General features: G+C 46.4%; 1 protein-coding gene across 1 annotated transcript in view; it reads left to right on the forward strand.

Annotated features, from left to right (window-relative positions):
* NUP214 (nucleoporin 214kDa) overlaps positions 1-12,664 on the forward strand; it is a gene marked incomplete at its 5' end in the record, with an annotated part of 39,569 nt that extends 26,905 nt beyond the window's left edge. The window contains 6 exons of the mRNA XM_010159295.1: positions 755-828; positions 2,511-4,280; positions 5,764-5,834; positions 6,346-6,502; positions 9,606-9,755; positions 12,489-12,664. Of these exons, the coding sequence (XP_010157597.1) occupies positions 755-828; positions 2,511-4,280; positions 5,764-5,834; positions 6,346-6,502; positions 9,606-9,755; positions 12,489-12,664 (2,398 nt within the window). The remainder of the gene's footprint in view (positions 1-754; positions 829-2,510; positions 4,281-5,763; positions 5,835-6,345; positions 6,503-9,605; positions 9,756-12,488) is intronic.
* Between the last annotated feature and the right edge of the window lie 2,250 nt (positions 12,665-14,914).

The raw sequence follows: 14,914 nt of genomic DNA on the forward strand, positions 1-14,914 counted from the left end.
CGCAATCAAGCCCTGCCTTTGTCCCAGGCTGCAGTGCCTCAGTCTGTAAACCCTATGCTAAATACAGTGTGTTGTCAGTGATGTCTTAGTTACACGGCCCGGCTTCTGTTTCAGCAGCTGGTCTTTGAGAATCGGAGACAGCTTAAAAACCCTCAGGGAGTGAAGGTCTCTGGAGGTCCCCAGTGCTCATTATGAAAGATCGCAGTATTTTTGCAAGACAGAATATTTTTAGTGTGAAATAGTCATAGAAACTGTTGATTTCTGTCTTGCTGTGAGTGATCTCCTTTCTGATGGGTGGCAGTATCCAGCTATTCCCTTCTGTACATGCACTGTCTCTTACCTTTTAGCTGTTTTAAATAAACTCTAGTCTCCACTGTGGTTTCTGCTTTTGCTGGTCTACCAAAAGCCGTCGGGATTTGGTGTACAGTGTTCAGCTGCTGTGCTGAACGGGAAAGGAATACACAGCAGAAAGGAAGGAGGAGGGGAGAATGAGGGGTAGTCAAAAGAATTTTGACCTCTGACTATCTTTAACCCTCTAGAAGCCTTGTCAGAGGGGAAACAAATGGAACCCAGCCTGTACACATCCTTATCTCTGCCTGTTTAGTTCTTGGAGAAATTTTCTTGCGCCTGTGTGCCTGACTTTTGCAAGTCTGCACTGGAAATCAGAGTCTCAAAGTTTTGTTAATCATGGGGTTGGAAGTTTCAACACTTTGAGCCAAGTGTCATTCTTTCCCTTTCTCCTCTTTCCTCCTAGGTCTGGATTTAACTTTGGTGTTGTCACATCAGCTGCTTCATCACCAACGCTGCCCAGCCTCGCTTCCTCGCAAGGTTAGTTTGAACCTCTTCCCTGCTAAGAGAACGCGTACTCTCCCCTATTCGTGTGGTTCTTGTTTTACGTTGCAGTTCTACTACTACAATTGCAGTAGCTGCAATAACATGGCATATGTGTGCTGGGTTATGCCCTGTAACGCACAGAAATCTGGGCCACCTGCCTTTCAATTAAGCATGAGCAAAATATTTGCTGCCAAGAACATCTGTGAGGTACCAGTTTATGAAAAGGGCAACATCTGTAGTTGTTTCCTCTGCTGCCTTTAATCTGTAGATTTAAAGTTGCCGAGGTGGTCTGACGCAGAAAGCTGTCATGAAGTGGAATGAGCATATTCAGTAATGGGAGGGGAATGCATGCTTGGGCTGGCTTGCTGTTGCTTCTAAAATTGAATTGACAGTATATAGGGTGCCTTTCCATTTCATAGGTAGATCACCTGGTCTGGAAAAAGGGGGACCGATACATCTAGTTTATAATGTTCTGGATGTTTTCTGCCTCCAATTTCAGCCTTGCAAAAGAGACTGTATGGTCAGAAACTTGCTTCCAGTGTTATTGGTTACTCTAATAAAAGATAGCGCCTCTTCTTACGAATCTTGGCTTGCTTGTATCCTTAAACCATCACAGCCACAGCAATGCTACTAATACTCTGTTGTCGTTAAGCGGAGAGAACTAACTTGACCTAAAACCTGAATATTCAGTTAACCTAAAAGCTTAGGTGAATAACCCTGATTGAAGGAGGAGTGGGAGGTGCAGGAAAGAGGCTTGTGAACCACAGCGATGTGTGAGGGCAGTTCCTTCGTGCTGCTCCATGAAATGATAGGAGCAACTTTGCCTCTGTTAGCTGGTGATGGAAGAAGGAATTTCAGTGCCTCAGGAGGAAACAAATGCTGGATTATTCAGTGTCACTTACTAATATAATTAAATATACTTAATATACTTCTATGGTAAAACACAATAATACCAGCTGTGCTGAGAAGCTTTTGCTCTTTGTTATTTGATCTCCATGCAGATCTCCTGTACCTTTTCCAAATCAACTCGTAGTGCAAACACCAAGGCAATGGCTCCAAGTCAGAATTTGAAGCCAGTTTGGTGCTCAGAAATGAAATGTCAATGCATCAACTAAAACTAGCCCACCCTCCCTTAAAACTTGAGCAGTGTCCCACTGTTGGACAGCAGTGTTTCGTACAAGTGGACCTGCTTCAGCAATTACATTTGAGAGCTTTTCTCTATAGTCTTTCAAAGCTAAAAACAGGCTGCATAGAAACTGGCTGGTGGTCTATAAATAGTTGAATTTATAAAGAAAGATTTGATTCTGTAGAAAATATTTTTATGACCCAAACTCTGCTCAGAGCCATTGTTTTAAACAGTGAATGTCAGGGTTAGCTGAACCAAGGAAGAAGGGGTGAAAGTGGTGTTAACAGCAAACGGCCTGTAGTAACCAGGTCTCTTACATTTTTATCAAACTGTTGGAAAAGAGATAGGAGCCAAAGGCCAAAATTAGATGTCACTGCTGTCTCCTGAATGCACATGGAACTGGCAGTTACCTGATGGTCAGAGGATTTATAGGTTTGAGGCAAGAGCGCTGTCTGACAGTCTGTGAAGCACTAAAGCACACTATTGTAAGACTGATCAATGAGCTTTGCATGCTGTAACTCTGTTTGTAACCTCTCTCTCTTACTGACAGCCCCTGCTAAAGAGTCCACCCAGACTGATTCATTTTCGCCTGCTGGAGGTTCCAAGTTGGGAGTAGTCCCTGAGAGCTCCTTTGCCTTTGGGTCCCTCAAGCCAGCAAGTGCTTCAGGAGCCTCAGTAGGAAGTAACTCCTCAGCAAATGGCACCCAGTCAAACAAACCTGCTGCAACAACATCATCTGTTCCCTCCACAGCCTCTGGCAAGTTGGATATCCCTCCATCTAAACCAGGAGATCACTTGTTTCAGAGCAATCTAGCTGGGGAAACTCTTGGGAGCTTCTCGGGACTACGGGTGGGTCAAGTAGACGATAATGCCAAGACCACCACTAAAGCACCATCTACCAGTGTTGCAGGAGCACAGTCAACTAAAGTGTCTTCAGTACCTCCTTCTGGGTTTATTTTTGGTGCTCCCATGTCATTAGGAAAGGCTGGAGAAGCTGCTTCAACGTCAGTCACGTTGGCTGGCACAGCATCCCCATCCATCAGCACTAGCACCACGGGCAGTCTCTTCGGCAGCGTCCAGGTCACCAGCACAGGGTCTTCTGGGGTATTTAATCTTGGAGGCTCTGGTGGCAACAAACCCACCTTTTCATTTGGTGTTCAGCAAGTGAGCAGCGTGACCACATCCACCTCTACCCCTTCTACTCTCTCTGCTTCAACATCCCTCTCGTTTGGAAGTTTCCTGAGTTCGTCACAAACCGCTGTCCCTGCTGCACCTTCTGGTAAGGGTGCAGGGGATGCCAAATTACTGCCCGTGTCGGAAAAACCATCTGAAAATGAAGCTGCAGCAGCTGGGTCTTCACCACCACTGACGCAGTCACCACAGCCACATGTACAGCTTTCGGAGTCGGTTAAAGAGCCCACTTTACCCCAGGCCACAGCCGGGGACACGGTCTCTGCAGGCTCTGGCACCACGACAGCAGCACCTCCCCCTGATACTGTTGCTACTCCTGCCCCCACAAGCGATTTGAAGGCACCAGTGCCTCCCGCTGTCTCTGCATCTGCCACACCGGATCAGAATGCCTCAGCAAGCACCTCCACAACAACCATTGCCTCTCCTGCAGAAGCCACAAGTGCGTTGGCTACTACCTCTGACGTCACTACATGTGTCCAGAATCCAGCTGTTGGTGCCTCTGTCTTTGCCCCCAGCTCGGCAGGCTCCTCAGTGTTCTCCCAGCCTCCAAGTTCCAGCTCTTCTGGCTCAGCATTTAGCCAGCCTGCTAGTGATACGACTTCCACTCCTTCCACACCCCCTGTCTTTGGACAGCTACCCGTGGGTACCACAGCATCCTCTCCGTTTGGGCAGCTCACTACCAGTACCTTGTCCACTGCCAGTGCCACCACACAGGCTGCCAGCTCAGGATTTGGTACTTCTGCTTTCGGCACCACCACGACCGGGGGCTTTGGTCAGCCAGCTTTTGGTCAAGTGCCCACCTTTGGGCAACCAGCGAGCAGTTCTTCAAGTGGTTTTACCTTTAGCCAGTCTGGGTTTGGGACAATGCCAGCCTTTGGCCAGCCAGCAGCTTCCACAGCAGCCTCGAGCAGTGGCAGTGTTTTTGGAGCGCCGGCTAGCACCAACAGCGCCAGCTCCTTCTCCTTTGGACAGCCATCTGCCAGTGCTGGAGGTGGGTTGTTCGGACAAAGCAGCGCTCCGGTGTTTGGGCAGAACGCTGGCTTTGGGCAAGGGGGATCCGTCTTCGGGACCGCTGCCACCGTTACTACCACGACGTCATCTGCTGGGTTCAGCTTCTGCCAAGCTTCAGGTAAGAGCAAACTGCGGGAAGGTGTGATATCCCAGCGGTGCTTGCTGGCTGAAGGACGGAGCAGTATACCACTGGGTAGAGTAGGCCACTTTTTAATGCCTTTTTTTTCCCCTCCCTATGGCACTTGACAGTTTTTGGTTGTTTGCGAGGTTTTTTACAATTAGTAAGAATCGGAGCAGCAATGTGTGTGAGGGGGAGGCTGATGTTGGAGACCAAGAAGCTTTTGGTTCACTATTCATCAGCAGGCCTCCGAATGTAACCTTTTCAAACCAATCTTGCGTTCATTTTACATTTCCAAGTCTACCTTGACTTAATTTTGAATTATGTATTGTCCTGCCTCTTGCACAATAAATGAGTTGGATTCAGCATAGTGCTAAAGATCTTAAACTAGGATGTCGTGTTACACTGGAGTATCAGGGCAGCTCTGAGGCCGTAATCGAGGCAATAAATCCAGATGCAGCACTTCCTTCAGTGAGCTGCATTGAGTACGTGCAGCAGTGGGTGTATCACCAGGTATGGTACTGTATCATGATCTGGGATGGCAGAAAACTTTGTTAAGCCCTCAAAGCGATGGGCAAGCAGGAACTAATCTGTTCAATCCGCTTTTGCGTTTGGAAACATCTCAAAATTAAATACAGCGGTAACGTGACCATCAGGTACCTGTCTGCACGCAAAAGTTGAATGCTTGCACAGACCAAACCTTTGTCAGTCTCTTTTTGTTCTCCTCATCGCTACACTATATTGTGGGTTTTTTTCCCCAAGCTTTGTCTGTGCAATCTTCAGAGAGCTCCCAGGGAAAAGTACATAGCAGTAATAAAGAACACAGATTTCCAAGGAAGACAAACTAATTAGACTCATATAATTAAAAAGGTTGGCACTGTAGGCAAACCACTTGCTCATTTTAACTACAGTAGCAGAGAATAGTTAAACTGGGGGAAGTGCAGCCTGCTTGAGAGAGGTGTTCCTAATTATAGAAATGCACATTTTATTACAAAATGCACGTTTAAGTGAAGTGGGAAATGGAATGGCGAGTTCTGTTTTTAATCAAAACATTTCATTATCTGTAACGGGCATCTTCAGGTGACAAAGCTGGGATCCTCCCTACCCAAGGGAAATCAGAATGCTACAGTGCTTGTTTCTGGCTTGCAGCATTATAGCAATGGTAACAGAAATCCAATTCTCTTAGATTGTTAGAAACAATCCCACAAGCGACAAGGCCTTTTATTTTCTGTTTGTTTTTAAGCTGGCTGAAGAGAAAAGGAGAATGACTTTCAGATAAACTTTCAATGGAATTCATTATTTGTGTGTTGTCACGCACTTTAGATTCGTCCAACCTAGGTACATGCGGTAACATCACTGGTACTCCTGTGTTTTGGCATGGGAGACCTGTCCTTTCCCTGTTCTGGACTAGTGTCACCTCCCTGAATTGTCTTATACCCTGGTAGTAGCTCTGGTGGTTTATTTTCCTTTCTTTTCTTGGCAGGTTTTGGTTCTAGTAACACAGGTTCTGTGTTTGGGCAAGCAGCTAATACTGGAGGCACTGTCTTTGGCCAGGCAAGTATTTATTGCTTTTGTAGAAATAAGGGACTGTGGTGTAGAGTGGGCTTGTTTGGGGTTCCCTACCTATTTTTGATATCCTTTTTAAAGATGTAAATATATAATTTGACATGCTCAGTAGAAGGTGTCCCAGTCTGTACCGAAGATACTCACGTTGTAGCGGGCACCAAAGCAGCTTCTGCCTGAATGTTTTCCGAGGGGTATGAGGAGACAAACATTTTATCACATGCAGCGTAGGATAGAGATGCGGTAAGTCACCTGCCTGTATTCCATGCGAAGTGGAAAGTGTAGGGTGAGTTTCAGAGGCATTTTCCTGTACCGCAGATGGGGTTCAAGAGAGATTTAGGGAAGACTTCGTTGCATGAGGTGTTGGAAGGTAGCTGCTTGCTGGTTCATCAGCCCCTTCATACGTTCAAGGAATAGGCCAGACAGAAAAATCAGCCTTGGGGGGAATGTGCCGCTTTGACTTCTCTCAAATCCCAATTTTTTTGTCCTTTTTGTGTTCTAGCAACCATCTTCTTCGAGTGGAGGCTTGTTTGGATCTGGAAGTGGTGGGAGAGGTGGAGGTTTCTTCAGTGGTTTGGGAGGAAAGCCAAGTCAGGATGCAGCCAATAAGAATCCTTTCAGTTCCTCCAGTGGAGGATTTGGATCTGCAGCTTCCCAGAGTAAGTGAACAAAGCAAGAATACAAAATGTGCTGTGATTTCCATCTGCTTTTGTGATCCCATCTGCTTTTCTGGTGTTGGTTGTCTCTGAATAAGTTCTGTGTTAACATGAAAGGCTTCTAGGGGTAACAGAGAGTGTGCATGGTGTGGAATTTTCCTTTTAGGTTTATGGAAAACAAGTAGGGAAGCCACTGAAACAAATAAGCAGATGCAAGAAGTGTGAAGAATATATTCTGTAGGGAATTCTTGGTGAAATGCTTCTTTAAAACAGAAGACTAAATTCTTGTCACTGAATTTCTGCTTCAGACTTGGCTGAAAGTCTGAAAGCTCTAATTATTGCTCATCTGCCCTAACTGTAAATACTGTTAAGAATCCCGTGCTCAGGTGAAACCAAGTTAACAAGTGCACGATGGATAGCAGTTTCTTCAGCTTTGCCCCAGAAATGGCTGTCTTTGCGCAGCACGTGCAAGGTACTTGATCAAACTTGCTGTAGTGCATGGATAAGCCCTCAGTCATATTTCGTGTCCAGGAGGTGTGAGGTTTTTTTCAGTCACATGGCTGAAGTAAAGAAAAATATGATCAGTGGTTAGTTTGGGATCATAGAATGGAATCTATGGAATGCTTTGGGTTGGAGGGGACCTTAAAGCCCACCCAGTTCCAACCCCCTGCCATGGGCCGGGACACCTTCCACCAGACCAGGTTGCTACACGCCTAATACAGCCTGGCAAGCCTCATCCAGCCTGGCCTTGGACACTCCCAGGGATGGGGCATCCACAGCTTCTCTGGGGCAGTCTGTCCCAGTGCTCCCCACCCTCTGTGGGAAGAATTCCTTCCTGATGTCCAATCTCAATCTCCCTCTTTCAGTTTAAACCCCTTACCCCTTGTCCTGTCACTACAGGCCCTTGGAAAAAGTCCCCCCCAGCTTCCTTGTAGCCCCTTCAGGCACTGGAAGGCTGCAATAAGGTCTCCCTGGAGCCTTCTCTTCTCCAGGCTGAACAAGCCCAACTTCCCCAACCTATCCCCATGGCAGAGGGGCTGCAGCCCTCTGAGCATCTCCGTGGCCTCCTCTGGACTTGCTCCAACTGGTCTATATCCTTCTGATGTGGGGGGCCCCAGAGCTGGACGCAGAACTCCAGATGGGGTCTCACAAGAGCAGAATCACCTGGTGAGGAAGAAGAATTAGAATTCCTTTTATCATTTCTTTTATCCAGATTTGCTAGGCAGGGTGGGTCTCTCCCAGATAAACTCTTAGAAGCATCATGAAAGCTGGGTAGGTGAGAGAAATTGTGTTAAAGTCCTCTTTGGGAGGAGGGACTCACGCTGCTCCAATGCTCAGCTGAAAGGCATCAGTCATATGTGTGTTAGCTAAATCGATCTGCAGGTGAGATGCCAAACCAACCCTCCTGCATGTTGCTTCTTGCCCAGCCAACCAACCTAACAAAAGGAGCCATGAAAAGTGGCTGAGAATACATTAAAGCCACCCCCGGATTCCTTTGCACCAGGGACTTGAAGGGACTATTAGAAATCTTTTCTAGAAGCTATAAAGGATTAACTGTAAATGCAAGAATCAATCACTGTCCATTAGTGTAAAGATTTTTTTTTTTTAATTGCCAGAGTCAAGTTAAAAACACATCAGTGTTGAGTTTTCTGGGCTGACAGGTTGGTAATACTCTTAAAGTTTGAGCAGGGATGCACGGATGCTATTCCCTGCTCCAGCAAGGAGTTTGAAATCCTAGCAGGCGCTCTTGTGCCTTTCGTGTGCAGCTGTTGCGGATCTGCGCTCATTACCTACATTTGTATGTCACAAAAGCTATTCGTGACCATTTCTTAACTGTGGCTTTTGTTTAATGACTGCCCGGCTTCATTATTCCGTCGCTTGTGACTTGCGTTTGGTGCAGAGGGAAAGCAGCAGGGGTGGAGTCCGGCAGGTAGAAAGCACAAGGCAGGGGAAGCAGTGGCAAAGATGTAGAAGCAGGGGAACAAAGGAAAGCTGCAGAATGAGCTGCAAGTGGCTGGAAGTAGCACTTCAGGTCTGAAGAGAGCAAATCCATTTCTTTTCTTACCTCTTTAGTGATCCATTGGGATTAATGGTTGAGGTCAGTTGGCTAACCTTGCTGATATAGTCCTCCTTTACGCGGGGTTTTGTGATGAAATAAATCTGATGGCTCACCAGAAGAAAGCTTGGGTGGTTCTCTGTCCTGCCACTAGATGCTGAAAATCTCTGTAGCCTTGTGGAAGACGAAAACTTGAGTCATTTCTCAGTAAGGCTGGAAAAGTTTGGCTCCTACTTTAAGGTCCTGTCAGATAGTCATGTTAAGAAATACTGGCCATGGCCAGAATAGCCCAGAATCCTTAATTTGAGGTGGACTGATATTTGTGTTGTTAAGTAAGACTGCTAGAAGCTAGAAGCTGCTGTAATTTCTCACTTGAGGGATTGTCTGTTAAGGACTGCAGTGCAGGATGCAGCTAAACAAATCATCCATCACTGTGATTTGCTAGATTGCAGCAATAAAGGGTTGTTAGTGGTCCATCGGATCCAGAAAGTCTTGGTGGAACTACAAAGCCAAGGCTCCGGGGATACCTTATTGTAGCCTTCCAGTACCTGAAGGGGCTACAGGGAAGCTGGGGGAGACTTTTTACAAGCATCTGTAGCGACAGGACAAGGGGTAACAGGTTTAAACTGAAAGTGGGGAGATTGAGATTGGACATCAGGAAGGAATTCTTCCCGCAGAGGGTGGGGAGCACTGGGACAGGTTGCCCAGAGAAGCTGTGGATGCCCCATCCCTGGGAGTGTCCAAGGCCAGGCTGGATGAGGCTTGGAGCAACCTGGCCTGGTGGAAGGTGTCCCTGCCCATGGCAGGGGGTGGGACTGGATGATCTTTAAGTCCCTTCCAACCCAAACCATTCTGTAATTCTGTGAAAGTCCTGTAGGAATAGGGGAAAACTCATCTTCTCTTTGAGGACTGCTGGTTTTGATGTGATGTTCATTTTGTGCTGGAGAGTTGGGGAACTAAAAGGGCTTTCCCTTTCTCCTGATCCTGTTAATGAAGTGTAACATAGCATATTGTCTGTTAGGAACTTACTAGTGTTGTTCTTCTCCCCAGATTCTTCTAGCTTATTTGGGAACAGCGGAGCAAAGACCTTTGGATTTGGCAGCTCGTCTTTCGGAGAGCAGAAGCCTACGGGCACTTTCAGCTCTGGAGGTGGAAGCGTGGCATCCCAAGGCTTTGGCTTTTCCAGTCCAACCAAAGCAGGTACTTTAGGGCACCCACCATGAACCCCCACCCATGGAGTATTCTGCCATTTAGGTGCCAACAGTCTGCACTCAGTGCACGAACAGGGATTGTCTTTAAACAGGAAATACAAAAACTGCTGATGGCTTAGTGAGTGGAACTTCAGTTGGTAGATTCAGGGCAGAGATGTACAAACTCTGGTGCAGAAAAGCATCCTGTAAACTACGTTTTTAGGTGTTCATTCCAGAAATTCCCATTGCATTTTAAGAGCAGAGCGCTGTGGGAATTAGTTCTGGTCTTATGTACCGTACAATGAGGAGTACAGAATATGGATTTGAATAACTTTTCCTGTTTTAGATGTTTTCTTGGAATATTATCTTCCTAACTTCACTCAGGGTTTTCCAACCCTTTTTGTCCCCATTTCTTCATGTGAGTGAATACACCAGTGTCTGCAGTGGGAAAGCTTCCTCATAAAATTCCTATCAGGCTTCAGGTCCTTCTCTTTTGAAATCAGTCTGACCTGTCATCATCACTTTCTTCTGCTGTTGAGCTTTTGTTCTCTCTGTCAATTGAGTTATTGTGAACTTCACAAAACCTCTTTTCTTTTTACTGTCGTCTGCCCAAATAAGGAGCCACAAAAGTAGTGGTGACTGTGATACATTCATTAGAACCGAATGGCAAAATGTTCGTTTTGTTAATTACCAGGCAAAAATAGAGGCCCAAAGGGTCAGGCAGAACAAAGCTTTTCTCCTCTCTCCTCAGAGCGTTCTTACAGCGAACGCTGATGAAGATAGGTGTTCCACTCCGAGTGTGTCTGTGGAAGCGTGGGCCCTGGGGGAAGCAGGGAGGCCTTGGTCATTCTTGAAATGGTCTTGATGAACCAGCGCTGGAGCAGCAGTGCCTCGAGCGCTCTGCTGTGGCAGTAGCTGTGCTCTCACGTTAGCGAAGTTCCCGAGAGCGTGATGATGATGCTGTCGGCTCCAGCAGCCTCCAGTAAGGTGTCTCTCGAGTATTGCTTGGTAGTGGGCTGAGTCCCTTATCTCAGACATACCTCCCATCTGTTATTTTTGCTAGAGGAGAAGGGCATTGCTGATGAAAGTTCTTTCATTCACCCAATGACTCTTTCCTCGCTTTTGATTATTTTGGTTTCAAAATTCTTCTGGAGATAGGATTTTCAAGATGTTTCTGCAGAAGGCCCGTCCACTCACACAGAGCCCCTCAGATCCTCCCCTCCTCTGGTTATACTTGCTAAATACTGAAATGAATGCTGCGTCTTCTCTCCCAGCTGCAGTGGAAGGGTTTAGTTGCTGTGAATCCCGCTTTGTCCTGCTTTCACTACTTGCATGTCTCGCTTTCCTTCCTCCACTATTTCTTAATGTGCATTGTAGAAGGGATTGTAAGCCAAGCAAAGCTTCAGCCCCTGTGATAAATACTCTGACTTCCTAGAGACAGGGCTAACCAGACACCTGATCTGTATGTAAATAATTCAGGCCTAGCATTTACTTTTTCCAGACCTTTTGTGTTTACAGCCAAACAATATCCATTACCTTGACGTGGACTGGAATTTCACCCAGGGTATTAAAATGTGTGGTGGTATCCCAGTCCTCAGCCCCACTCAAACAAAGGAGCACGTGTCCTTCACGTGCCATGGTGTCAATCAGAAACGGGCCAATAATATCAGCAGATGAACATAGACTAAAACAACCTGGCTAGGAGTCCATTCAGAGCTGCAGAAGGCAGCTAAACCCAGAACAGAAATGGCTAAGAGCAGAGCTCAGTTCTTGATTCCCTGAAGGAATTGTGCAATTCCACTGGCCTGGCGTTTAATCACTGCATCTTAGTTTCTACCACTTAACAGGATTAGGTAATACCCTACCTCCCGAATCTTTTTGCATCACTGGGGCACCTCAAACACAAGCTTGCCATCTACTCCCTGATCTTAAGAGATGGGGGAGTTCTTCCTGTTTAAGCACTGGTATGCGTCAAGGTCTGTCCTTGGGACACATGTTTGTCCTTCCAGAGCTCTAGATTAGAAGCCGGGGTGGAACACTGCAACTAAAACACAGGAGCACGTGCTGATGAAACTGTCCTGTACAGGAGACTCTTCATTCTGCACCATCGTGTGCAGTTCCTTTGGGTAGTAACTCGTCTAAATGGTGATGAGCAGAGCTTTACTTTAAAACTGACCGTGTAAGCTAAGCTTTTTCTGGTAAGGAGTACTAGTTTTACGATGAAGGATGATAAAAGTGTCTCTTTTATGATAGTAAAAGCATTGGCCTATCACCTGCTGTATGGACTCTTACTGTAATGTGGTTATTGTGCGTGCTGCCTAGCTCACAATTAAGGTAATGGTCTCTTTTAGAATCACAGAATGCCTTTTTTTTATATAAAGCAAGTAGAGATTTCTTCGCAGTGTGCAAGAGCGGAGGATGTATTACTGCCATTTAGTACAGCTCTGGGGATTGAGTTGTTCTTGGGCTCAAAATGTTCAAGAAACCCAGAATATGCTTTTCTTCTGGATAGTCTCTTAATTCGGTTGCAGTTTATCGCATACACTCTTCTTATCCAGGTCTTTTGTACCAAAATACCTGCAGTCTGGAAGCTGTGTGGCAGTTTATATGTAATGCTGTGTCCCTGTGATTAGATGAACAGCCCCATTATGGCGACTGTCTACTTGGAAATCTCGTTTCTGGTTTTCTGCATTATTGTTTACGTGACATTCTTGTCCCTTTTTTTTGCCTCTGTTTTGCTCAGGTGGCTTCGGTGCTGCTCCAGTGTTTGGCAGCCCTCCCACTTTCGGGGGATCCCCTGGGTTCGGAGGGGTGCCAGCATTCGGTTCAGCCCCAACCTTTTCAAGCCCTCTGGGCTCAACGGGAGGCAAAGTGTTCGGCGAGGGTACAGCAGCAGCCAGCGCTGGAGGATTTGGGTAAGCCAACCCGGGTTTGGGAACGCAGTATTCTCCCATGACAAAAGCTTTTGTGCTTCTTTATCTCTGCGTTAACATAAAGAATGTGACTGGGACTGACTGCTAAGCTCTCCGTGTCCTTGGTTTATTTGGGGTGTTTTTAAGGCATAAAACAAAGTTTTTAACCCCAAAGGAAATAATGTGTATGATCTCATTTTAAAGCTGAAAACTACTATGTTGAATCTTTAGCTTTAGAGACTGGGGAGGGAGGGAATGTGAGTCATCTTGCAATTGTCCAAGGGAATGCAGGAGTATTTTCTGTGTGCACATGTAATAAGTTCAAATCCAGACCTACAAACAGTGCCTAGCAAAGAAAATAATAAATGTCATTATCTGTGACTGCCTAGCCACCTTATCCACTTGTGAGGTTTGGGCAGGAGGTACTAATCAGAATTCAGGCTGTTCTCTCACCTTTGGGGGTGGGAGGCAGCACTTGTACCAGCCTGTGCTCCCAGAGCAATTTGTGTCTATCCCACACTGATTGGTTTTACCTGTTTCTTTACCCCTTAAGCCTGTGCTTGGCACCAGAGCAGACAGCACTTTATTCCTTGTTTTGTTCAGCAAATAAAGAATTGCAAACCTTGCAAAGCAGCTTCTGCAATAGGCAGCAAATGCACTTGTTCAACATTGCGCTACCAGCAAACCACTCCCCTTCGTGCCCTACCGTTATATTCACACCAAATGGACCCAATTAAAAAAAAACTTCCAGTGGAAAGAGGAAACTGGATGTCTTCCCAATTTTAGCATTTACACGTTTCGCAAGTGTTTGTCTTAGTTTCAGGAGGAACTGCCTTTACGGAAAGCACATGAGGACATCCAGAAGTGTAGTTTGTTAATTCCCCATGAGGCTGGGCAGATGCCCGTCTGCCCTGAGCTGCAGGAGCCTTCAACCAGCTCTTCTGCCGTGTCCTGAACTCTGGTGCAGCGACGTGGAGGGTCCCTTCGGAAGGGGTAAAAACAGAGGCAGCTTCAGTAAATCCCCGCAGAGAAGGATGCGCTTGTAGGGGCGACGTAGCTTCAGCTCCACTGATGCTTTGTTCAGTTCCCGCTTGGAGCTGTTGGGGCTGAAACCGGATGCGCTCAGTGGCAGTGTTGGAATCTTAAAGATAAAATGGGGTTCAGAACAAGCGGCGTGGTGATGCTTCCGCAAGACTCCTGTTTGCAATCTGCGGGCTCCAGGAGGATAATTCAGGCTTAACTTGTGGGAAGTTTCAAGAATTTCTTCTTTGTTAGAAAGGTGCAGGCTCAGTCTGGTGTTTTCAGAGATGCCTGAGGAATTTGATTTCGATTTTTAAAAAGTGTGCAGAACTCCAGGGCAGCTTCACAAAACTCCAAATCTCACCACAGTATTTTGAGCAACAACTTAATTCTGCAGTATAATGTAGCACCTGCACACAGCTTCCTTTCTCCCTTTCTCTTGAAGTGGAACTTTAAAAATCCCAAATTTAGAGAAGTTGCTTGCCAGTGTGTTGTGCGGGATTAGCTCCGAGTTCCTGAGAACACCCTGCTAACTTAAATACACGTGACTCATTGCTGCCTCAATTCTGCAAAACCTGCATCGCTTGATAAATGCCTTGGGTATCAAAAATAGAAACCACTATGCTTCTTCAAAGTCTGCTATTCTCTTTGTGAGCAAATGATGTTTCGCTTTCGTAAACTAACCTCTAGTGCCTCTCAATGCTGCTTTGTGTAGGAGCTTTACAAAAGGCCTGGGCAAGATAAGTTTGATTAAATTGTTTCCAGGCAATGACTGTATCTCCTGTCTTTGATATGTTTGGAAGCAAAATGTCCATAGCTTCAGCTGTTTCTCTACTCGTATGCTGGGCAGTTTTCAACAGGCGTGTCCTTCTAGTTACAACTGACAGAAGCACTTTGAACCACAAGTTTCCTTGTCACTATTTCCACCTCCACTTCCTTTCCCCAGCTAGACATGGCTTGTGTGTTTAGTGGCCTAGTCCTGAGGAGATGGAGCGCTGTAAAAACCTCCGGCTCTCTAACGCGTTGCCCCATCTCGCTGCTTATTTTAAAAGAGGTACAAAACCTGTTCTGCCCTTGCTGACAGAACCACACTGGTGATTCTGAGCTGCAGTTATCTGCAAGGTACACGGGTCAGGAGCCAAAGCAGAGGCGCAGGGGATGGTTAGCAGGGCCAAAGGCGCAGAGTTGCTGAACTGCCCATTCTGTCTTGGCCCTTGTGCAAGGTCCTGCACCTGGG

Source organism: Eurypyga helias, unplaced genomic scaffold (genome assembly GCF_000690775.1).
Source record: "Eurypyga helias isolate BGI_N326 unplaced genomic scaffold, ASM69077v1 scaffold15949, whole genome shotgun sequence".
Taxonomy (NCBI): domain Eukaryota; kingdom Metazoa; phylum Chordata; class Aves; order Eurypygiformes; family Eurypygidae; genus Eurypyga; species Eurypyga helias.